The sequence below is a fragment of the Hippopotamus amphibius genome, chromosome 16 (genome assembly GCF_030028045.1).
Source record: "Hippopotamus amphibius kiboko isolate mHipAmp2 chromosome 16, mHipAmp2.hap2, whole genome shotgun sequence".
Classification (NCBI taxonomy): domain Eukaryota; kingdom Metazoa; phylum Chordata; class Mammalia; order Artiodactyla; family Hippopotamidae; genus Hippopotamus; species Hippopotamus amphibius.
Window position 1 is genome coordinate 19,239,491 of NC_080201.1, and position 24,799 is coordinate 19,264,289.

At 38.2% G+C, this 24,799-nt stretch overlaps 1 protein-coding gene across 3 annotated transcripts in view; it reads right to left on the reverse strand.

The window, feature by feature from the left end:
• Nucleotides 1-24,202, reverse strand: part of CBFB (core-binding factor subunit beta) — a 57,212-nt gene extending 33,010 nt beyond the window's left edge. For all 3 annotated transcript variants that reach the window (XM_057711004.1, XM_057711005.1, XM_057711003.1), the window contains exons 1-3: nucleotides 23,828-24,202; nucleotides 23,524-23,610; nucleotides 18,492-18,608 (exon numbers count right to left, since the gene is read on the reverse strand). In XM_057711004.1, coding sequence (XP_057566987.1) covers nucleotides 18,492-18,608; nucleotides 23,524-23,610; nucleotides 23,828-23,905 — 282 coding nt within the window. In that variant the 5' untranslated portion in view covers nucleotides 23,906-24,202. The remainder of the gene's footprint in view (nucleotides 1-18,491; nucleotides 18,609-23,523; nucleotides 23,611-23,827) is intronic.
• Nucleotides 24,203-24,799: the final 597 nt, after the last annotated feature.

Consider the following 24,799-nt stretch of genomic DNA (forward strand, 5'->3'; position numbering starts at 1 on the left):
CCTCATTTAGTCATATGTTCCTCCCCACTTAGAAATGCATAGTCAGCTGCCTGCCCGTTGGATAATCATTACAGACAGTCATTCAATCTCACTTGCCTCTGAATCATAATTGGGTTTCATGTAACTGTAAAAAATAGCTTCTTCTATAGTGATTTAATGTAATTTACCAATCTACTTCTTACGGTTCAAAACAGAAAACAGTACTTCTTGCAGAAATCATAACATGGATTAATACAGAACATGCCTGGAACTTGAAAGATTAAGCAAGCATGTGCATGTGTGTGCATGCACACATGCAAATGCACACTCAACAAATGGATGTGTTAACCAAACAGAAAAACCCATCCAAAAAGTCATATGGAAAATGAATTAAAATATGTAAAAGTAAAGGAAAAAAAAAGTCACAGGGACTTGAATAGCCAAAACAATCTTAAAAAAACAAAACTTGGACTCACATTTCCTGATTTCAAAACTTACTACAAAGCTTCACTAATCAAAACAGCACAGTACTGGCATAAAGACATACAGACCAATGGACTAGAGTAGAATGCCCAGAAATGAACCCTCACATATGTGGTGAAATGATTTTTGACAAGGGCGCCAAGGCCATTCAATAGGGAAAGGACAGTCCTTTTAATAAACGGTGCTAGGAAAACAGACATCCATATGCAAAACAAAGAAGTTGCACCCTTACCTGAGACTACATACAAAAATTACTTCAAATGGACCAAAGATCTAAACGTAACACCTAAAACTATACAACTCTTAGAAGTGAGGATAAAAGCTTCATGACACTGGATTTAACAATGATTTCTTGGGGACAACACCAGAGACACACATAACAACAACAAAATTAGATAAACTGGACTTCATTAAAATTAAAAAAAAATTGTACATCAAAAGACTATCAATAGAGTAAAAAGGCAACCCATAGAATGGGAGAAAATATTTGTAAATCACATACTTATTAAGGAATTAATATCCAAAATCAATACAGAGAACTCCTAAAACTCAACAAAAAATCCCCAAACAACTCAATTCAAAAATGGGCAAAGTACTTCAATAGACATTTCTCTAAAGAAGACATACAAGTGGCCAATAAACACATGAAAAGAGGCTCAACATCACTAGTCATTAGGGAAAAGCAAATCAAAACTACAGTGAGATATTATGTATAAAATAAGCTACAAGGATATACTGTACAACACAGGGAATACCAGCCAATATTTTATAATAACTATAAATGGAGAATAACCTTTAAAAATTGTGAATCACTATGTTGTACACCTATAACATATAATATTATACATCAACTATTCGTCAATTAAAAAATAAAGCTGCTATAACCATAAAAAAAAATTACGAGACACCACCTAATAGCCATTAGGATCACTACCATCAAAAAAAAAAACAAAACCCAGAAAACAGGGCTTCCTCGGTGGTGCGGTGGTTGAGAATCCGCATGCCAATGCAGGGGACATGGGTTCGATCCCTGCTCCAGGAAGATCCCACATGCCGCAGAGCAACTAAGCCTGTGTGCCACAACTATTGGGCCCATGTGCCGCAACTAATGAAGCCTGTGCTCCGCAACAAGAGAAGCCATGGCAATGAGGAATCTGCACATCACAATGAAGAGCAGACCCTGCTTGCCTCAACTAGAGAAAGCCTGTGTGCAGCAACAAAGACCCAACACAGCCAATTAAAAAAGAAAAAAAAAAAAGGTACTCAAATAAAAAACAACCAGAAAACAACTGGCGATGGTGACGATGAGAAATTGGAACGCTTGTGCGCTGCTGTGGGAATGTAAAAGAATACAGCTGCTGTGGCCAACAGTATGGCAATTCCTCAAAAAATTAGAAAGAGAATTACAAAAAAAAAAGAGAGAGAGAAAGAATTACCATATGATCCAGCAATTCTACTTCTGGGTATATACCTAAAAGAACTGAAAGCAGGGTCTCTAAGACATATTTGCACACCCACGTTCATAACAGCAGTATTCACAACAGCTAAAGCTTAGGAAGAACACAGAAGTCCACTGAGAAATGAATAGATAAGCAAAGTGTGGTCTATATATACAATGGAACATTATTCAGCTTTTTAAGGAAGGAAATTCTGCAATATGCTACAACATGGATGAATCTTCCAGACATTATACTAAATGAAATAAGCCCCTCATAAAAAGACAGTGTATGATTTCACTTATAAGAGGTACTTAGTCAAAATCACAAAGGAAGAATGGTGGCTGCCAGGAACAAAGAGGAAGGGGGGACTTGAGTTACTGTTTAATGAGTATAGAGTATGTTTTATAAGATGAAAAGAGTTATGGGAGGACTTCCCTGGTGGCGCAGTGGTTAAGAATCTGCCTGCCAATGCAGGGAACATGGGTTCAATCTCTTGTCCGGCAAGATCCCACATGCCATGGAGCAACTAAGCCCGTGTGCCACAACTACTAAGCCTGCGCTCTAGAGCCCACGAGCTACAACTGCTGAAGCCCAGGCACCCAGAGCGCCTGTGCTCCGCAACAAGAGAAGCCTCCACAATGAGAAACCCGCGCGCTGCAATGAAGAGTAGCCCCCATTCACTGCAACGAGAGAAAGCGTGCGTGCAACAATGAAGGCCCAATGCAGCCAATAAATAAATAAATAAATATTTTTTTAAAAAAGTTATGGGAAAACTCACGTAAAAAGGAGGTAGGTCATGGTGAGCCTAAAATGAGAAAATATAGAGCAGCCCACTTCCTCTGGTCATTATTTCCTTCAGACCTCCAGCATACTGTGAACAACGGTTCACACTGTGCCAGATGCCCCAAATTCAGAATGAGCCCTAGGTTTTCCACAATCCACTCAAGACTCTGCTCACAAACTTCCCCAGAGGTTTTTAAAATTCTCCAGGAAAATGAATCCAGAGCTGACACTAAGATTTCATTCAGCTTATCTCCTAGGAACTTTCACGCTGGATTGACATTATAGTCCTTTATTTACACTGCCATGAAGTCCGTGCTTGCTATATTCAGCTTTTCAAAATTAAACAATGCATTGTTTAGAAACACATGCACAGGAATAAAATGATAAAAAAAAAGCAAGGGTATAAATATATTAATCAGGGTAGTGACAAGTTTTTGTGGAGGGGGGAATAGGACTGTGGAGTTTTTCAAGACATCACTATCCAACAGAAATACGAGGGTGACAAAAAATAACGGCACTCCAGTTATATCAAAACTTCTGTTGGCCGCACTGTCTTATCAGCACCTCCCCTTCCAGGCTACTGCCTCCCCAATCACTGCTGTGCAGGTGTGAATGTGTTACATCAATTCATTTGTAATTGCAGTGTGCGCAAAAATGGATGCCCCACTTGTGACTTGCATAAAAGAAGAGCAGCATGCAATGATTCGTTTTTTGTGGTCTGAGGGTGTGCATGTCTGCACACTTCTGCCCACACTCTGCAAAAACTTCATTTTGAGGTGTTAAAGCATCCTCCCTATAGTCCTGATCTTGCTCCACTGGACCTTCAACTGTTTGGTCTCCTGAAAGAAGCCCTAAGAGGACAAAGATTCACTTCTGATCAAGAAGTGAAGACAGTGGTGCATTCGTGGCTCGCAGCTCAGCCTAAAACATTTTTTTAAATAAATTTATTTATTTATTGGCTGTGTTGGGTCTTTTTTTGCTGTGCGTGGGCTTTCCTCTTAGTTGCGGTGAGTGGGGGCTACTCTTCGTTGTGGTGCGCAGGCTCCTCATTGCCGTGGCTTCTCTTGTTGCGCAGCATGGGCTCTAGGCGCGTTTGCTTCAGTAGTTGCAGCACATGGGCTCAACAGCTGTGTCTCACGGGCTCTAAAGCACAGGCTCAATAGTTGTGGCGCACGGGCTTAGTTGCTCCTTGGCGGCATGTGGGATCTTCCTGGAGCAGGGATTGACCCCGTCTCCCCTGCATTGGCAGGTGGATTCTTAACCACTGTGCCATCTAGGAAGCCCCCTAAAACATTTCTTAATGAGGGAATATGAAAGCTTGTTGACAGATGGACAAAGTGCATTGAAAAGCAAGGAGATTATGTTGAAAAATGATGTATCTGTCCTTTCTAAAAGTTTATTAAAATAAATTCTACAGCCAGAGTGTGGATAATATTTGACTCACCCTCGTATAATGGGAAACACAAATGCAACTCACATATGTAAATGTAAATTTTCTAGCAGCCATGTTTAAAATACTAAAAAGAAACAGGTGAAATTAATTACAGTAATGTTACTTAACCAAATATATCTAAAGTATTACTCTAATATGTAGGCAATATAAAAATTTTAGGATATCTTACATTCTTCTTTTATTTGTACCAAGTTTTCAAAATCCAATGTGTACTTTTTCACATATAGCATGTCAATTAGACTAGTCACATTTCAAGTGCTAAACAGTCACACATGGTCAGTGCCTATCATACTAGACATCACATGGATGTTCCTTTTATTATTATTCCTAAAACTGTACATATGTTTTTATCTACTCTTTTATAAGAATATTTAACAAATGAAAGAATGACTAGCTTTTAAGGAGAAAATGCGTTAAATAACAGCCATATTAAAAAAGTAAAATATGCACAACTAGCCCACCTAATTTGGAACATTTTAGAAGGTATTTTAAGTGACAATAAAAATCACATTGTATTAAATTTTACAACACAAAAAGCATGCTGAAATATTATACTGGTTTTATTGTACAGTCTCACATAGAGTTAATGTCACGTTATAAATTTTCACTAAACGTCATTTTTCAGAAGAATGCTCCACCTGCAAACACCGATGGTCCACTGTTTGGAAGAGCCATTCCTTCTTACGAACCGTCTGAGAAGCTCAAGCATCAACAACATTCATACTCTGAGATGTACATGGCTTTGTTAAGTAGAAAAAACTTCAGATTTTTAGCCTAATCTAAAATTTGGTCATATGTAATATGATTTATATTCTTACACAAAACTTTTCTTCATGGGGGTATATTTAGAATTCTTGGGACGTCCCTGGTGGTCCACTGAAAGGGGGCTCTGTGCTCCCAATGCAAGGGCCCTGGTCGGGGAGCTAGATCCTGCGTGCATGCCACAACTAGGAGTCCGCATGCTGCAACTAAAAATCCCATGTGTCACAACTAAGACTGCCGCAACTAAGACCGAGCGCAGCCTAAATAAATAAATAAATAAATAAATAAATAAATAAATAAATATTCCTGCTGGCTTTCTCACTGTATAAAAAAGTAATGTTATATTAACCTAAGCATCACAAACCACCATAAACTTTAACACTGCGAGACTGTGAATGCTATTTCCAGATTCTGTGCAACTCCAAGCCTCTACTTTGAACTCCTTTTGCTTAAAGAAGTCCTTACCTCACCCCAAAACAGCTCCATATAGCTCTCTTCATTTCTTAACTCTTTTCCTGGTACTTTTTCACTCAGGTTTAACAAGCATTACCACTTTAGGTTTGCATAAATTCTTTATAGCTTTCAAAACTCTTCCAAGTCCTATCTGACTTTTACAATCATCCAATAAGAAGAAAAAGTTTAAAAGAAGAAATTAAAACTGAGAGATTAAATAATTCACTTGCAGAAGGTCACAGAGCTAGTAAGTGGTACAAGTTAAGCACCCAGAACTCATGACTCTATACATTCACCCAAACCACAGTTGCATTAATGGATTGCATTATTAATGTATTAATGTTTTCTAAGTATTTCAGGGTAAACAGACTATTTCCCTAAAAATAAACAGAGACTGGACAGTTAATTTCATGGTTAAATTCTTAGCCATCTAGAACAATAAATGACGTGAACTCCTCACGTTATATCATATGAATACTCCACCCCCCAACCCAAAATAGACAGCTTACTAGTTCTGTCATCTTCACTCTATGATTCAAAGTAAACAATGCATTAAAAAAAATTTTATTTCTTTGGCTGCATCGAGTCTTAGTTGCAACACGCAGGATCTTTCACTGTGGCACTTGGGCTTCTCTCTAGTTGCAGCATGTGGGCTCTCCAGTCCTGGCACGCAGGCTCTAGAGCGCATAGGCTCAGTAGTTGCCATGCAGCATGTGGGATCTTAAGTTTCCTGACCAGGGATCGAACCTGTGTTCCCTGCATTGAAAGGCAGATTCTTAACCACTGGACCACCAGGGAAGTCCCTAAACAATGCTTTTTTTTTTTTTTTTTTTTTTTTTGAGTAAAGTCTGTAGTTTAATTAATAATTCCATACTAATGATAAATTCTTAGTTTGGACAAATAAACTGTGGTTATGTAAATTGTTAACATCAGGGGAAGCTGGTACATGTGGGAACTCTGTATATCACTGCAATTTTTCTATAAATATAATATTTCAATATAAAAAGTTTAAAAATTGTATTAAGGAATGCTATCTTGTACAGGAGAAATTTCTCCACGCTCATCTTTTTTTTTGTTTTTTTTTTAAACAATGCATTTTTAAGAGAGTCCTAACATGTTCTGACCTAGGAGGTACAATTTCAAGTGAAAAACATACAAAATTAAGTTATAAAATTCTTTATTTCTTAATTAAGACCAAAAAGGTAATGAAATAAAAGAGGCAGATGCTACTTGTTGTAATCCATTCTGAGTCAACTCTGTAAGAATTATTTCTAAAAATATTACAGCTGACTATACCAAATTATTAACATAATATTAACACAAAAAATTGATTATGTGTAGTTTTCCAGCAGCTGAATTATCATTGCAAATACTACTTGCACTTTAAGTTAGAAAAACAATTCAAGAAATGTTAAAGGTTGAAAGGAAAAAGATGGAAATTAAAGGCTGTCCTGAAGTCATTAAAATGAGGTTGACAATGACCATATTAAAATATTCACTCTAATAGGAAGAATAACTTGGTGAGCCAAAATATTCAATAACTTTGGAAGATGGTATGTGGAGTTTCTAGCAACTTACCTAATGATTATTAGCAGCAGTGTGGTAAACTGTGAACAACACAGACTCTTGGGTAAAAGATCTGGGTCTGGATCCTGGCTCTACCTAGGAAACAGATTACATGACTACTGAAGATTTATTTAGCCTCTCTGGGCCCCAGTTTCCTCAGATGTAAAATCAAGTTATCACCAAATGTGTTCCAATATCAAATAAAAGGCTTCACTATAGTGCAGGATTAAGAGAATTAGTGACTTTATAAATCATCTAGTACTGGTGGTGGTGATCACCATAAAAACTAGTTTGCAGATTGTCAAAAGGTATTTTAAACAGTCCAGAGTTCTGAAAATGTTCTGAATTTGATAGTGGTGATGAAGGATGCACACTGTGAATAAATTAAAAATCACTGAATTGTACAGACAGATAAGATGGTGAATTCTATGTTATGTGAATTTTACTGCAATTAAAAAAAAAAAAAAAAAGGCCCAACAGCAATGTTCCAGATAGCGAAGGGATGGCAAGCCAGGACAGCAAACCTGGAATAAGAAGTACCTTCAAAAAATTTAGAATGGTTCTTCCAAAGGGCCATTATTTAAAACAATATTCTGCAAGTGAGGCCAGATACTTATTAAAAGTTATCATTTAGTATGGGCAGAATATTTTGTTTATTTGAAAAATATCTAAATTCTCCTAATAGAAATGCTGAAGTCACATGTTCCTAGGCTACCCTTTTGTTTTAACCTGAAGATTAATCTGCCTTTATATCTAAAGTTTTAAAACATAAAGGGGCTTAGTATTGACTGTATACATGGAAAAAAGGTTTTCCCCCATAAAAACCACCTGCCAACCATTCCCAGACTTGGCCCTTTCCTTCTTAGGACACACAGTACAGCACAGCAAAGCATCAGAGTCCTAAAAGTACAGTTACACTGCCAAAAGGCACATTTTAAGTGTTATTTTAAATTTCCTGGTTCCTAAGTACACATCAATTTGAGAAGGCCCAGCCTAAATTGAAAAGCTCATAGTAGATAATAATTTCCAACTACTTACATTGTATACTTTTCTAAAAGAAGGTAACAATAATTAAACTCCCTACCAAATCACTGTCTATAGCATGAAGAACAGTTAGCTAGTCTGTGGCTTCTCCTCTTTCGTAGAAAACTAAGTATCAAAGAAATGATATCAATGAAATAAAGTCTCTGAGCCTGCTCAAGCTAAACAGTATTAAAATTTACAAATGCTTTCTTACCAGTAAAAAGGAGACCATAAAAGTATCAGTCTATGTTATCTATGTATCAATTAGAACAGCACCTGGCACACAGCCAGTGCTACAGAACTGTCTGCTATTATTACTGTAATTATTATTATTACTATCATTTTAAATATTTATCTATTTATTTATTGGCTGCATTGGGTCTTCGTTGCTGCTCAAGGGCTTTCTCTGGTTGCGGTAAGCGGGGGCTACTCTTCATTGTGGTACGCAGGATTCTCACTGCAGTGGCTTCTCTTGTTGTGGAGCACGGGCTCTAGGTGCATGGGCTTCAGTAGTTGTGGCACATGGGCTCAACAGCTGTGGCTCACGGGCTCTAGAACCCAGGCTCAGTAGTTGTGGCACACGGGCTTAACTGATCTGCAGCTTGTGGGATCCTCCTGGCCCAAGGATCGAACCCATGTCCCCTGCACCGGCAGGTGGATTCCTTTTTTTTTTCTTTTTGGCAGGCAGATTCTTAACCACTGCGCAACCAGGGAAACCCTCTCATTCTTAAATGAGGAAATTACAATACACAGTAGCAAAGGTAGTCCCATATATTCAGAGGTAGTTTCTTTTCTGCCCCCCAAAATGCCTTTGCTAGAATGCCCAAAGTTTACTGTAGGAGAGAAAAAGATTTTTCACATGATTGCCACATGTACAGTACTGACAGTATTGACTGACTACTGTTTCCTAGATTTGCAAAGGTTTCCTAGAGGGATGAACACTGTATGTATTCTCATTAGGTACATCCATGTCCATATTTCTCATCTGTTTATTCTAAAAACTGATAATCACTTTGTTGCTTCTTTCTTATACAAAGGTATCTATTTCTGATTTTTCTATTCTTTGATAATAACAGTAAGATCAGAAAGAGACAATTTTTAAATCTCAGATGAAGTATTCTACAATTATGAAAAAGTGCAGAAAATTCAAAAATAAAAAGTAAATGCTATATCAAATAGAATACTTTTTATTTTAAAATTTAAATATACACAGACAAAAATAAGAATCACAATATAACAAAACATTAACAATGGTTTTCTAAAAGGTAGGTTATGGACAATTTTTATATCTTTTCTAAAAGTGTATTTTCCAAATTTTTGTTTCTTTTGTCAGAAAAAAAGTTGTTTTAAAACACTACAATGAAACAACATGGATGAACCTTAAAGACATTATGGTAAGTGGAATAAGCAAGTCACAACAGGACAAGTACCATATGATCCTACTTACATGAGGTACCTATAGGAATCAAATTCACAAAGACAGAAAGTAGAATGGCAGTTGCCAGGGGCTGGGGGCAGGGAAGAATGGAGAGTTAATGGTTAACGAGTACAGAGTTTTAGTTTAAGGAAGATGACAAAAGTCCCGGAGACTGATGGTGGTGATGGTTACAAAACAATTTTAATATACTTAACGGTACTTAACTGTACAGTTAAAAACAGTTAAAATGGTAAATTTTATGTGATGTGTATTTTACCATAATAAAACACAATAAAACAAAAACACAAGCTCAAAAACAAAACAAAACATCAAGAGACTTCCCTAGCAGTTCAGCGGTTAAGACTCTGTGCTTCCAATGCAGAAGGCGTGGGTTTGATCCCTGGTTGGAGAACTAAGATGCCCCATGCCATGCAACACAGGCCCCCCCCCCAAAAAAAAATTTAAAAAAATAAAATAATAGAAGAGACTTAAAAAAAATACATCAAGCTCTTGAAGGAATTATCATTAATTTCAAGATTATCAACATTATGACCCAAGTAGCATTAAAGTTTACAAATGAAGGAAAGTTAAGAGAGGTATCAACAGAAGGAGACCAAAATTACATCTACATTAAAGCAGTTTTGACAGAATCTGTATTTATATTTCCTAATACAATGTTTTTTAAAATAAATATTTTATTTAAATATTTATTTATTTGGCTGCGCCGGGTCTTAATTGTGGCGGGTGGGATCTTCACTGCAACGTGTGGGATCTTTGTTGCAGCATGCAGGATCTTTAGTTGCGGCATGCGGAATCTAGTTCCCTGACCAAGGATGGAATCCAGGCACCCTGCATTGGGAGCATGCAGTCTTAACCACTGGACCACCAGGGAAGTCCCCTGATACAAAGCTATCTCTACTTTAAATCTGACTCAAAATAAAACTTCAATTGCAAAAACATCTGATAAAGAACTTGTATTTAATACATAAAAAACCTTTACATCTCAATAATAACTTGATATCAAAAAGAAGGCAAAGGATTTGAATAGATACTTTGCCAAAGATACACAAATAGCAAACGAGCACATAAAACATACTCAACATCCTTAGCCACCAGGGAGATGCAAATTAAAACCCAAATGAGATACCACTATAAACTCACTAAAATAAAAAAGACTGACAGTATAAAGTGTTACTAAAGATGTGATGTAACTGAAACTCTCATACATGACTAGCTGGAATGCAAAATTGTACAGCCACTTTGGAGAACAGTTTGGCCATTTCTTAAAAAGTTACACTCATGAAATAACCCAGTAATTTGAGTCCTACATATTTATATTTACCCAAGAGAAATGAAAACAAATGTCTACATAAAAGACTCGAATATACATGTCCAAAGCAGCATAGTAGCCAAAACAAGGGGAAATAACTCAAATGGCCACCAACTGGTAAGTGGATAAACAAAATGTGGCAAATTCACACAATGGAATACTACTCAGTAACAAAAAGCAATGCACTATTATATACAGTATATGGATGAATTTCAAGAGCATGTTGCTAAGTAAAAGCTAAATACAAAAGACTACATACTGTATGATTCCATTTATAAGAAATTCCAGAAAAGACAAAATAGTATGTAATTAGAAAGCAGATAGTGGTTGCCTGGACCGGGGGGTGAAGGGTAGGGGAGGACTGGCTGCAAAAGGGCATGAGGGAACTTTCTGAGGTTATGGAAATATTCTGTATCTTTACTGTGGTAGTAATCACACCACTGACTATACACACTGGTCACTGAATTGCATACCTTAAATAGGTGAATTCTATTGTATATAAATTCTATTTCAATAATGACGATTGAAAAATCAATTACAAAAGAAAATGGGGGACATCCCTGGCAGTCCAGTGGTTAGGACTTGGCCTTCCAATGCAGGGGGTGCAGGTTTCACCCCTGGTCAGGGAGCCAAGATTCCACATGCCTCAAATCCAAAAAACCAAAACATAAAACAGAAACAATACTGTAACAAATTCAATAAAGACTTAAAAGAAAAAAAAGAAAAGAAAATAGGAAGCAGTAAAACTGGGATATAGTAGCCCTTCTCAAAAACTGATTTCTTTAGTTGATAACATTTCAACAGTCTTTATCTTTGCAGTGTTTGAATTAATCATTCAAAAATATTGGGGTAGGAAATAGAAGCAAAAGGGGGAAGAATTAAGAATGTTTGTCTCAGACATATTATTCTGACTTCTCTAACTTGGAATATATAATTGAAATATAGCCAATACTGAAATTTTATCTTTACACTGAAAGGTAAATCCAGGCAAATAATGCAATTTAAGAAACGGGGCAAAGATCAGTGCTGTATATCAGTATCTCAATAAAACTGGGAGAAAAAAAGAGAACATTATCTTCAAATACTTCAGAGGTACATTTACCATAAATGCAAATTAATGTAATTAACTGGAAGGTACTATGGCATTCTTTTTATTTATTTATTTATTTATTTATTTATTTATTTATTGGCTGTGTTGGGTTTTTGTTGCTGTACACGGGCTCTCTCTAGTTGCTGAGAGAGAGGGCTACTCTTCATTGTGGTGCGCGGGCTCCTCATTGTAGTGGCTTCTCTTGTTGTGGAGCATCGGCCCTAGGCGCGGGCTTCAACAGTTGCGGCACATGGGCTCAATAGTTGTGGCTCATGGGCTCTACAGCACAGAGCTCAATAGTTGTGGCACACGTGCTTAGTTGCTCCGTGGCATGGTGCTATGGCATTCTGATTTTTAAACATTATTATTTATTCATGAAGCCAGTCAACTCTTCTTAGATTTAAAAATTATTGAAATAAAATTTTTTTAAAAGCCCAGATTACTTATTTCAATGCACTAAACTGCTGATAACTAAGTGCTAGAAAATATACTTCAAATTTTAGTTGAATTGAAATACTTAAAGTCTAGATCTGACAAGCTAGTTGTAAAGTTGTCTCAATTTCTCTTGGGGAAAACCACATTCCAAAGTGTTACCACAGATTATCTTTTATTTAGAGTGACTGGGCTGTCTAACGAGGAGAGGGAACTAATAGGGATTTCTCAACGCTAACATCAAGAAGTCCTCTAAATTCTGCCAAATTGTGGATGGTATATAAACAGAGACAATATTTGTTTTGGGACAAAGATCCTGCAAGCAAGTAAGCAAAACGCTCCAGAAGCAGCAGTCACAGATCTTTGACGACATTTAAAACAAGAGTTTATCCTCATTCATTAAATCAACTGCTGTTAAACTCTGCTTTGTTATTTTATGCTGATGAAAATGAATGATAAAAGATTTTTGTTTTAAGTATAAGAAAAAAAAGTCAAAAACACAACTTATCAAAAATGTTTAAAAGCACCTACTCTTAACGCCATACACTTTTTTTTTTTTTTTTTTTGGCGCACGGGCTTAGTTGCTCCGCTGCATGTGGGATCTTCCTAGAGCTGGGATCGAACCCGTGACCTCTGCATTGGCAGGCGGATTCTTAACCACTGCGCCACCTAGGAAGCCCACACCATACACTTTATAACTACTCCCAATGTCTGCTATTAACGTTATCTGACTATAAGTTAAAATCACAATGTTATAAATAGCAATGCAACAACCACAGAAAGTTTAACTGCTTTTTCTGGGACCAGATAGTATGTTCTAGATATATCTAAATAAAACTAAATAGTATATTCAATTTCCATAGAAAAATGGTAAACAGTAGCACTATAGTTCATTTTTTTCAGTTAATAAAATATTTTTATATTCTTTATCTTTATGCTCACAAACTAGGATCATGTAATAAGCATAAACAATCATTAATTTAGAAGCCTAAGGAGACTTGAATGGCGATACAGATGAGAACAACTTCAGCAGATATGCTCAGCATCTTGATTGTGACAATGGTTTCATGAGTGTATCAAAATTTCAAAAGTCGTCCAATTGTACAATATAAATACGTGCCATTTAATATTTGTCTATTCCTCCATAAAGCTGCTTTAAAATGTAAATATTTCAATATTCATCTTTCAATTAAAAAAATAAAATAAAAAAATAAAAACCTTAGGAGGCTTTAAAAAACACAGAATGCAGGCAAAAACCATTAATCTGACCACTGAAGACTAATAACTTATGGTCAACCATAATCATTTGCATTTGTTTGAAATAAAAATTAATTGGAAATAGGTTCTAAGAGGAAAGATCAAAAGAATTGGGTGTTGCTTGGTCTACAAAACTTAATACAAGGATGATTTAAATTCTGATCTGTTGCATTCCTTGTCTTCTGACAGCTAATTTAGAGGAAAGCAGTTTAAATTAAGGAAGAATTATGAACATTTTGGCTGTCTAGGTTTATAAAATACCAGGATGGACCACTTGGGAAAGATGTAGTCTCCCAACATTGTACAGCTACCTCAAGTGAAGGTGACCTAAGGCACTCTATAGCACTAGAACGCCTTGATTATCTATAATCTCACCCTACAAACCCATCAAGTAGCCTAACTTTGGACAGGGTTTTACAATTTAAAAGGCATTTTCACATATTCTGGTACCTCATGTAACCCTCATATGAGGTATATGACTAGGAAAGACATTCTGATTCCCACTTACAGGTAAGGAAAAGTTATGATTGCATTTTGACTCATATCCAGAGCTCTTTCCACTACAGTGTATTATTTTAAACGCTAAGAAAGACCCTTATTAAGAGTCAGTGTAGACAACTCACTAGATAACTGGGTGCAAAAGTTTCAAATAGACTTGAAAAAGAGACTATAAAATTGTGTGCTCTGACTTGATGGTAAGTTATCCATTAATAGACCTTCCTTATTGAAGATCTTTGGTTGGAAAATATTCCTACAAACACAAAGGCAGAAAGAATGAAAAAAAGGACTGATTTTGCTGAGACCATTTTCTTAGACCTTAAAGCCAGATTTCAAATCAAAGAGAATAAGGAGCTTCTGTTTCCTATTAGGATTCTAATTTTTTTCTGAATTCATCAAACCTAAGTGAACATTGCAGTAGCCAGCCTCCAAGATGGCCCCAATGACCCCAGCCTCCTCCCATGTATGTGAATAAACCACCATTGCCCCCCTACCTCCGCCCTGTTGTACGTGGGCTAGACTTGGTGACTCGCTTCTAACGAACAGAGGAAGACACAAGTGATCAGAGAACAGGTCATAAAAAGCAGGGTGACCTCATTCTTTTTTTCTCTATGGAGAGAAACACATGACTAGGAACTGAAGCCACTAACCAAAAGTCATGAGTGAACTTGGAAGGGGATCCTTTAGCTCCAGTCAAGCCCTCAGAGACTGCACAGCCCCAACAGCTTGACTGCAATCTCACAGGAGACCCTGAGCCAGAACCACCCAGACAAGCCACTGTGAGATTCCTGTAAAAGGGCATGAGGGGACTAAAACATTATCTGGATTGTGGGTGATGTTTACATGGGTGTGTACATTTGTTAAAACTCAAATTATACACTTAAAATGGGTGCATTTTTGGTAAGTAAACTATACTTCAATAAAGTTGATTAAAAAAAAAAACCCACTGAACTCTTGAGATAAGCAGACAGAGCGTCACTTACGAAAAAGCAGTGCCATAACTTAAGAAGTTAAGGGTGGGTGGTGAGAAAACAGAAGCTGCAACAACAAGCCACCACCACAAACTCACGCGTCCTAAACTGCTCCTCAAAATTGCTCCACCCACAGCTTTTCTCATTTCGGATGACAGCAATCCCACATTCCCGGTTGCTCTAACCAAAAAAGTCGGAGGCATTCTTGACTCTCACACCGCACATCCAATCCATAAGCAACTCCTGTTGGCTCTATCTCAAAATACAGCCAGACTGTGACTACTTCTTACCACTTTCATAACTACCACCCTAGTCTCTCACCAAGATTACTGCAATAGCCCAACTGGTCCCGCTGTTTCACTCCTAGCCCCTAAACCTGTTGTTAACCCAGCAGCTAGAGTGAACTTTTCAAAGCTTAAGGCAGATCATAGCATTCATCTGCTCAAAAAGCAGAAACCACTCCCCATTCCACTCAGAATAAAAGTCCATGTTGTTACATGGCCTCCCACAGTCACATAAACTGGCTCCTTGTCATCTTCCTCATCTCTTCTACCATTCTCCTCTTAGCTCAATCTACTCCAGCCACACTGGCCTGCTTGTTGTTTAACAAACACACTGTGCAAGCTCCCACTCCAGGGCTTTTACAAGGTGGCGTCCTCTGTCTGGCACATCTTTCCCTCAGATATCTGCATTGCTCCTCATTCTCTAACCTTCTTCAGGTCTCTGCTCAAATATGACCTTCTTCACCCAGACTATCCTATTTAAAATTGCAAACATTCCCATTCCTTGATAACCCTTATTTTACTGTAATTTTCTTTTTTCCAGAGCACTTACCACTTTGTAACATATTGCCTACTCCTCCATTCCTTCCATAAAACAACCTCTAGGGCAGGATCTTTGTTTTGTTCACTGATGTATCTCAAGTGCCCAGGACGGTGTTTACTCAATACACGGAACAGCTGTTCAACAAAGATCTTCTGAATGAATGAATTTTTGAGTAACTGTGTCAGGTACTGAGCTAAGCACTTTATACACACTATTTCATTTACTCACTAGGCCACTCTGGGAGGTATGTATTAACCTCACTTTATATATGAGGACGGTAAAAATTAAATAACTTTTTCAAAGTTACAGAGTAACAAATGGAGTAGAATAGGAAGCCAGGACTTGACTCAATTATACCTAACTCCAAATGCTTAACCACTCATTTTCTCAAAGCTGGGTTTGAACAGGAAGAGAACTAAGCTGCTTTAGGACATAACCAGGTCGAGAGTATGTGGAAGAAGAGACACTGATTTTGGATCCACTATAAGGAGCAGAGACAAATAATTAACATTGAGGGAAATTCCTTCGATTTGTTTTGCTTCTACTTCCTAGTTTTATGGGCACAGAAATAAATGCTAATGGTTATCAGAAAGACATCATGAAAAACAAGGAAGAGAAATAAAAGACCCCGTAGCCTGAGCTCTATGGATGAGAAAACATGGGTTATCTTTTCTCTAAATTCACTGGCATACTTATTCCAGTGGTATAGAGTCATACTAGTACGTTTTTATTTTCCCCATTAAGATGCCCCCCCCCCCCCGATTCTACTGGTATAGTACAAGTGTTGGTAAAACTAAATTTGAGAAATATATCATCTATACACAAACATTTACAGATTTAAATCTGAGGGAAAGATACAGATTTCTGCCAGCATTACCATCCTTGGAACACAGCCACATTCATTTGCTTACACATTGTCTATGGCTCCTTTCACACTGTAACAGCAAACATGAACAGTTGCAACAGAGACCATATGCCTGCAAAACTGAAAATATTTACCCTCTGGTCCTTTACAGGAAAAAATTATAAAACAAATATTAATAAAATATAAGTTTCTTGATTTCCTGCATCAGTTCTATCACATTTCCTGACATATTTGAAAACATATCCTCTAAATTCTGGAATAAGCCATCTAACGTTTTTGTTCTTGATTATATAACTGAAAACATCTCAATGGCTTAAGTCCGAGGATAATGTGGTCTTTAATCCAGTAAAAAGGTATCAATAAATTAATTCAAGCAAACATACTTTCTAGTAGAGTTAACACACATTTACCAGTTATTAAATACTAGATTTCAGCAACATTGAGATATCAGTATTGAAGTCCTAAAATAGTTAAGCATAAAAGTTGAAAGAAATTTTTTGGTTTATGTCTTTAGTATCTGAGCTACCACGTTAAAATTCAAGGAAGTGTTTTGAACAAGGAAAAAAATAGTCACACATTCACGCACCAAACGGACAAAAAAGCAATAATCTTACATTGTCATTACTTTCCAACTTTTTCTTTATATATAAGAATTACCAAACAGTAAAATCTGGAACCTTTGTTTTTAATCTTCCAAGCAAACAAGTAATACATAGAAAAGCAAGTTTCTTACTTATTGCTCATTTTTAAATGCTGTAATCTATTTTCCCTCTCCCTATCAAAAGATTAGTTGATTTGTCACCCACAAAAGAGCAGACCTTATTTCATAAAATTAAAGAAAACAAAAAAAAATCCTCTTCATTGTATATATACAAGATAAGAAAATTCTTTTCCTTATATAGCCCAATACAAAAATCTTTTAAGTTCCTCAAAGGAATATTTACATATTCCTTATGTTTTGCAAATAAAGTGGTAGGTTATACTATTCATGATGACACTTCGAAAAGTAATTTAGGAAGTTAAAAAAAACAGGTATAGAAACACACTGCAAAGGAAAACAGGAGAAACAGTACAAAATGAGGCCAAAATTTTTTTTTCTTTAAATGTTTTATTTCAAGAAGTCAACTTCTACATTAAAAGATGAACCAATCCAAGATTAATATCTTATTATTCATTAACATTTCATCAAAATCATAACACATTTAACTTAGATTTTAATAGGGCTCTCAGCTCGAACATTTCCACCTACATTTTTCACAGCTTTGACCTAAACTTCCAACATAATAATTTTAAGACATTTATTTGTTTCCCAGAAGCTCTTCCTCAAAACAAAAAAATTATTTCCAAGTTAACGTTTTCACATTGTTTTTCTCAAAATTAAATTTGCTACATTAACAGAAGTAGAAAGCTACCCATGAACTATTTCTAAGTATTATTAAATTTTAAGCCTACAGAGCCTTTTCCCATTTTTCTCTAAATTTCATTTTTTTACAACACTAGAGTCATACACATTTTAGTAAAACAAAAACTTCTTGTCAACACTTTCAAAGGAACTGTTTCTTTTTTTCTTTCTTTTTTAATAGGAATTAAGTTTCAAATGTTACATGTAAGAAAGCACACTACTCTCTTTAAGGGCTAGAATTTCCTATGGCAAATGATATAAACATGAAATTAGTAACGAAATTATATAAAAAATTTGATTTTTAAAAATTGTATTATATCTTTATAATGTGGAATGAAAACAAATCTGATCCTATGCCTGCATAATCCAACCTGTGATCTCTTGATTAAAATGTAAATCATCAGATAATCTCTAATAATAAAACAATCCACAGTATTTCAAATTGCAAAGAAATGTTTCTTACCTTGCCTGCTTCTCTTTCTAAGTCGACATACTCTCGGCTAGGTGTTTGTCGCTGTTCTCCCTGCCAGCTGGCCGGAAAAAACTGGAGAGACAGATTGGTTCCTGTGGCCACAAAAGCCTTTTAGAAAAATCAATACAAACAGGATCAGGAGCAGGACATTACATAAATTATGCAGGCAGTCATTTATTTTTACATCAGTTTCTGTCTTAAGCCAGGCAGCACCAAGATTACTTAAAAGTAAAAAAACATGCACTCATCATTTTTCTTAAGTATTAAGTTACAAACATCTGATTCCATTTTGAGGACATTTGCCATTGGCTGCTTAAATATAAAATCAGACATGGAATCAATACTTTCTTTCAGGTCATTTTTTGCTGACGTTAGTATAGCGCACTGGTAATGTCTAACCAGAAGCCACCATCAGTGTATTTAAAAACTTGTATTTTTAAATGTGAAAATCACTGAAGAGCTGAACATTTTGAATTTTAAAGCATACCACAATTTAAAGTTGTGTAAATGAGACATTTTAATTTTTCCCCGATTTCCCTTACTCAAAGAAACACCATGCTCCAAAACCCATGTTAAAAACACACCTGGAGATGACTGGAAGTGAAAATATCTTCACAATATATCACACTGGGAGGATCTCATTATCATGAATAAACTAAACATCATTTCCAGTGATTTTTAATAACCAAAACTTGTAAGATGAAGACTATATCGTCCATTAAGGTTCTCAGTAGAACTCTCTCTCAGAGACAAAAATTCTAGTTTCAGGAAAGCCTCAGCTTAAAAAATACAGACCTTTTCATCCCCATAGGTGTCTATTTTATCCAGAGTTTCCCAAATTCCAGTCACTTGCACAATAAATACAAATAAATGTTAATTAATTAATAGCTTCCTACTGAAAAAAAAAGCAATTGGGACTGTCGCTCCTCTGATAAACCATACATTAGCATGTGATGTGACAGCACTTCTCATCTCTCTAAAACCTTGGATGATTAAAAAAATATGCATTTTCTAAAATCTGACTTTAGGAGAACTGGATCTGACAATAACAAGAGTATTCATCGAATATTTATAAAAGATTTGGATGGCAAAGCGCAACAGACAGAACAATCTAAATTCAATAGTGTCATTCTGTGTAGCCCCAGAGCAATTTAACTCTATATTTTCCCCAAGTAAAAAATGGAAATAACACTGTTCCTCTTTTCCAGAGAAAATCTAACAGAAATAAGAAAAAAGCATTTGAAACAAATTTTTTTTTTCATCATCTAAATGTAAACTCTTCTTTGTTGAAATCAGAGAACTTTTTATTTTACTAATTAAAGTTCTCAAGCATAATTTGTTTCCAAGCATAGAGTCTTCATCTGAAAGCAAGGGGTTCACATTTTGGGGCAACTTGTTTAAAGCATTAGCTGATTCAGCTATCCACTAGTTCCCCTGATAATAAGGACTTAGATTCTTTAGAGATAAAAATTATAGTACTTCCTACTTCTATGACTGGTACTAGTAGGTACAATTGTCAACCTAACTGCTAAATCTCTACAGACATTTTTAATGGCATTTCCCTAATCACTAGGATACCTTTTCTTGTGGTAAATGTTTTATATGAATAGAGACTGAACAAACATCAATATAACAATATTAATCTTAAAAAAACACACACAACACTTTGCCTACTGTTAGCACAAGTTTAAAAACCAACCATTGAAGTGAAATGATCTAATAATAGTTCAAATGAAAAGGAGACACTAGGAGGCAAACTGCCTAGGCTGTGACCTGAGGCAAATTACTTAACTCTGACCCTCAGTTTCCAGTACTGTATTTGTAAAGTGCTTAGAACAGTACCAAATAAATGCTACATGTATTCACTAAATACAATGAGAAGTAATTTTGAGCTGAAGAAGACAGCCAACTTTTTCAGCTTCAGATAATGAAATTCTCAGAGCAGAGTGGTGGCAGATAAAGAGATTCTGCCCATGAATGAACACCCTCTGTCAAAATCCTGCAGCCATGTTTCTTCAGTATTCACCTAGTAACAAATCTTTCTGCCACCAGTGTACTCCAGATCAGCTCGGTGCTAATAAGTAAAGACATTCTGCAGCTCTTATTACCTCACCTCCTGCCTGAAGGCCAACCTCAGAGGAGATTTCCCGCTTCATCACTTCATGTCCATTATCTCATCAACATCCCTCTCTGAGACAGGAGAAGTGGTAAAAACAGATCACTCTAGAATACCATTTCCCAAATTTATTTGACCACAGCACTTTTTTTTTTTAATGGAACACCTACACATACACGGCAGTTGAGAAAATTCTGTTTAAAAACATAAAAATGCCACACCGGTAAAAGTGTCTGTACGGAGGATTCCCAGAATGTCCTGACTGTATTTTATAGGTTTCATTAAACTGTAAAATAGCACACCTGTGCCAATCCAACATACCTTTTATTCTTCCATCTTCCGGATTAAAAATACATGGTTTTTACTGCTTTCACAGTAGAGTCACCATACCTCTCGTAAGTATATTTTTCTTTTATTAATCATTAGTGTTGAAGATATCTCTAACACTCTTACTAGAAGAGTTCACATAAAGAATAAATCAGATTTTTAAGAAACAGATTCTACCCCTCACCCATAATCACTGTTATTTCATGGTATGGTATGGAGTCTGGATAAGTCTGACAGCTAAGAAGAGATGAGCATCACAGCGTCACACTGTTTCACATCTAAATACAAAATAAATCCCTCGTCAACGTCACTGATGACTTAAGGAGATGTTCATAATTAAAAAAATAAAAGATGCGGAAAAAGGGTTGGATATAGTTTTGGGAACTATGTATCTTTTTATCATATATGGCTGCTGCCAAAATAGAAGCAAAATAATGCCTTTTCCACACCTATTTTCCACCACCAAATAAGTAAAAGCCACAGCCTGTTTATGTCATAAGATAAATTTGGGGCCTTAAACAAAGTAACCTCTAAATTCAAATACTCAAGCACTTATGATGCAAAAGGCACTGTGCAAAACCCATAAAGAGGGGGCATATATGGAATTAATATGGTCTCCATCTTCTAGGAGCTAAAAATCCCTTAATTTAAATGTGGCTAACATTGAATTAAAGGGGGGTAATGAGAGAGAGAAATGTGAAATTTCTTCCAAACATAGTTACATTATTCAACAATTAAGATGTGCTGTCTTAATTACAATTCTTACACAGAATTCAATCTACCTTCTTTAACCTTTAATACTTGTCAGAAATTAACAAGTTATTCAAATTTGTAGGATCAGATTTTTTGGAAGAGGGGAAGGACTAGAATTAGAATGTCTGATTTACCCCTGAAGAGAAATTTATAACAAATACAAGCAACCTATAATACTGCTATATTACATTCATATTATAATATCGTAATTCAAATACACGGAGTTAAATTATATTTCCAATTCATAATCACATGCAGTAAAGTTTGATAAGACAGAAAGCACCCTATTAGCTGTTTCACTAGGTTTCCCCAAAAAGCTCAGCTCTAAAAAAATTGATAGCATTTTGTATCTCATCTTTTATACTTACATCAATTACTTCCAAGAAATCCATTGGTTGGGTATACCATCCACCATTTCCAAAAGGAAATCCAGACAAAGGATGTATAATCACTGAACCAACTAATGAATGATTCTTCTACCGCTCAGTGCCAAAACCAAAATATTTGTCCTATACATTTGAATCATATAACTATGACAACTATGGAAGAAATCGGGCTAAAAGCTAGACATTTTCTTTTATAATGTGCAATAATGACCAAATATTCCAGACTTCCTAATAAATTTGGCCAGCATCTTCTCATTATCTGCAATACAATTCTAAAGAAGCCTTCATTTTAATATCAAAATATTTTTTAGAAATAAACTTGGTTTCAGTGATGAAAAGTGAGAATTTTATGATATCTGAATTATGTCTCAATACAAATAAAAAGATTCTCTACTGTACAAGAAATGGGAGAAGCAAATGTTTCAATGTCTTCCGATTGTTAACCTAAATTCAAACTGCACCCGTAGCTTCAAGTGTATGCAGTTGCAATGGCCCAAGTCATGGAGTAGATAATCAGATTCCATTACACAGTGCTTCAACTTTTTAAAAAATTAATAATCAATCTCTCCTCTTTATTTTTTCTTATGCACTTTTTGGCTTTGTCATTCTCTCCTCATCGGCACCTCCAATAGGACAAACCAAAAGGAGATGAGGGGAATTAGGACACTCGAATATATCTTCAACATAAGGTTTGGTGGCGGTAAAGCACCAAACCTACAGCCTAAAACAGGGCCTCAGATCAATTGTGGGTTCTGCAAATCCATGCAACTCTTTAGGAACTGAAGGCCTAAACGGGATATGTTTTTTAGCGTTGGGGGGGGAGCAAAAAAAACAAAAGAAAAAAAAACCCCAATGGTTTCTTTCCCATTCTCCTGAAGCTTAACACTCTAAGAAGACGGCACATTCTTGATGATCCCCCCCCACTAGGACAACAGATAACTGGATTTACTCTCAACTATACTGAAAGTGAGACAGCTTCACATATAAGTTTACGAAAAATCTAGCGTCTGAAAAGACAAACTATCGCCCAAGAATCAGATCCTTGAACGAACCCCAATTCTTCTTCCGTACGGGTGTTTTCTTCCTACTAAAACCCCGACCCCTCCTTTAATCAGTGTCACAGCCTCTAAAACGACCTTTCCTTGTGTAGTTGGGCTCCGGTTTGAGTTCCACTAGAGGAAAAACGTTCGCCGAGTAGTGTGTGTGAAACATAATCCACCCGCCAAGGGCCACAGGGAAGCGTCTCCCCGCGAGGACGCGGCCCGCCAGTGTCTGGTTTCGCATTTTGAATCCCGAGTAGGAAGTGAGACGGCGCCCGCTCAGTTCCGGGAGCCGTGGCGTCCGCGGCGCCGTCCGGAACCGGCCTGGGCCGCGGCTGCCCCCGCGCAACAAGTGATCCGCGCGCGCCTCGCTCCCCCGCGCCCCCGCCTCGCAAACTTACGATTTCCGAGCGGCCGTCGCGGCAGGCGTTCTGGAAGCGCGCCTGGCGCTCCTCGTGGGGCCGGTCCCTGAAGCCCGTGTACTTAATCTGCAAGGCAGAGACGGCCCGAAATCAGGAGCCAAATCCGCGACGCCGCCCGCCCCGCGCGGCGCCGATAAGGACAACCAGAGTCTGCGGGCAGACGGCTGCCCGGGCGAGATTGCCCCTCCGCGGGCGCGCCGGCGCGGGGTTCCCGGGGGCCGCGCCGCCCAAACTTTTCTCCGCCCGGGCCCGCCGCGGCCTCCCCGCCGCCCGCCTGCCTCACCTCACATTCGCGGCTCAGCTTCCTGAAGAACTCCTCGTTCTCGAACTTGCTTCTCTGGTCGGGCACGACGCGCGGCATCTTCCCGCCCTGAGGCCGCGCCGGCCGGCCGGGTTCCGGGCTTCCGCGGGCACCCGCTGGCCGGCTCCGCGCTGACCGACTGACCGCCCACCCGCGGCGCCCTGACTCTCGCTTCCCTTTGTTTCAGGCGCCCGCCCGTGTGGGCTCCCGCGCCCGGGAGTCTGAGGTGCCGCCGCCCGATCGAGCCCAGCCCACGCCGCCGCCGCCGCCGCCGCCGCCTCAGCCGTTGCCTACCGCCCGCGCGGAACCAGCACTCGGCGCCCCCGGCCGCCGCCGCCGCCGCCGCCGCCACTTCCTCTCACCGCCCACCTCTAGCCCGCCCGCCCGCCCCGCCCCCGTCGGCCCCACCCCTCCTCCTCGCGCGCCCGCCCGCCCCAAACTCCGGCAAACAAAACGCACCATTCACAACTCCGCGACCCGCGCCGCGCATGCGCCGCCCGTCCACACGCGGGGCCTCCGGGCTGCAGCGAAACTGAGCGCCTCCCGCGGCGCGGCCCTCTTCCCCTGGTCCGCTCGCGGGCCACTTTGTATGGAATCGTCCAGTGGGGTTCTGCCCGGTTCTTGGAGACAGGGAGCGGCCCGTGCGGGTCCTTCCTTTCCACTGCCTGGAACTTTTGGGTTCCCCAGCAGGGCGGAGTAACCCCAGATGGTCACCTGAACGCGAAGAAACTTCAGTCCTTGGAGACTTTGCGTCCGAAAACCGACCCGGAGGAGTGTAGGCTGTGCATCTCAAAGACTAAAGGTGGAAAGCGACCAAAGAAGCCAACTGAATCCGCATCATGGCGGAAAGATCGGAGCTGTTGGAGTCAGAAGGACCTCAAATGGGATCTCGCTCAACTCTCCTGCCTGCTGGCTGAGGCCCTTAGATAGGCCCCGGACCGCTAAACCTCAGTT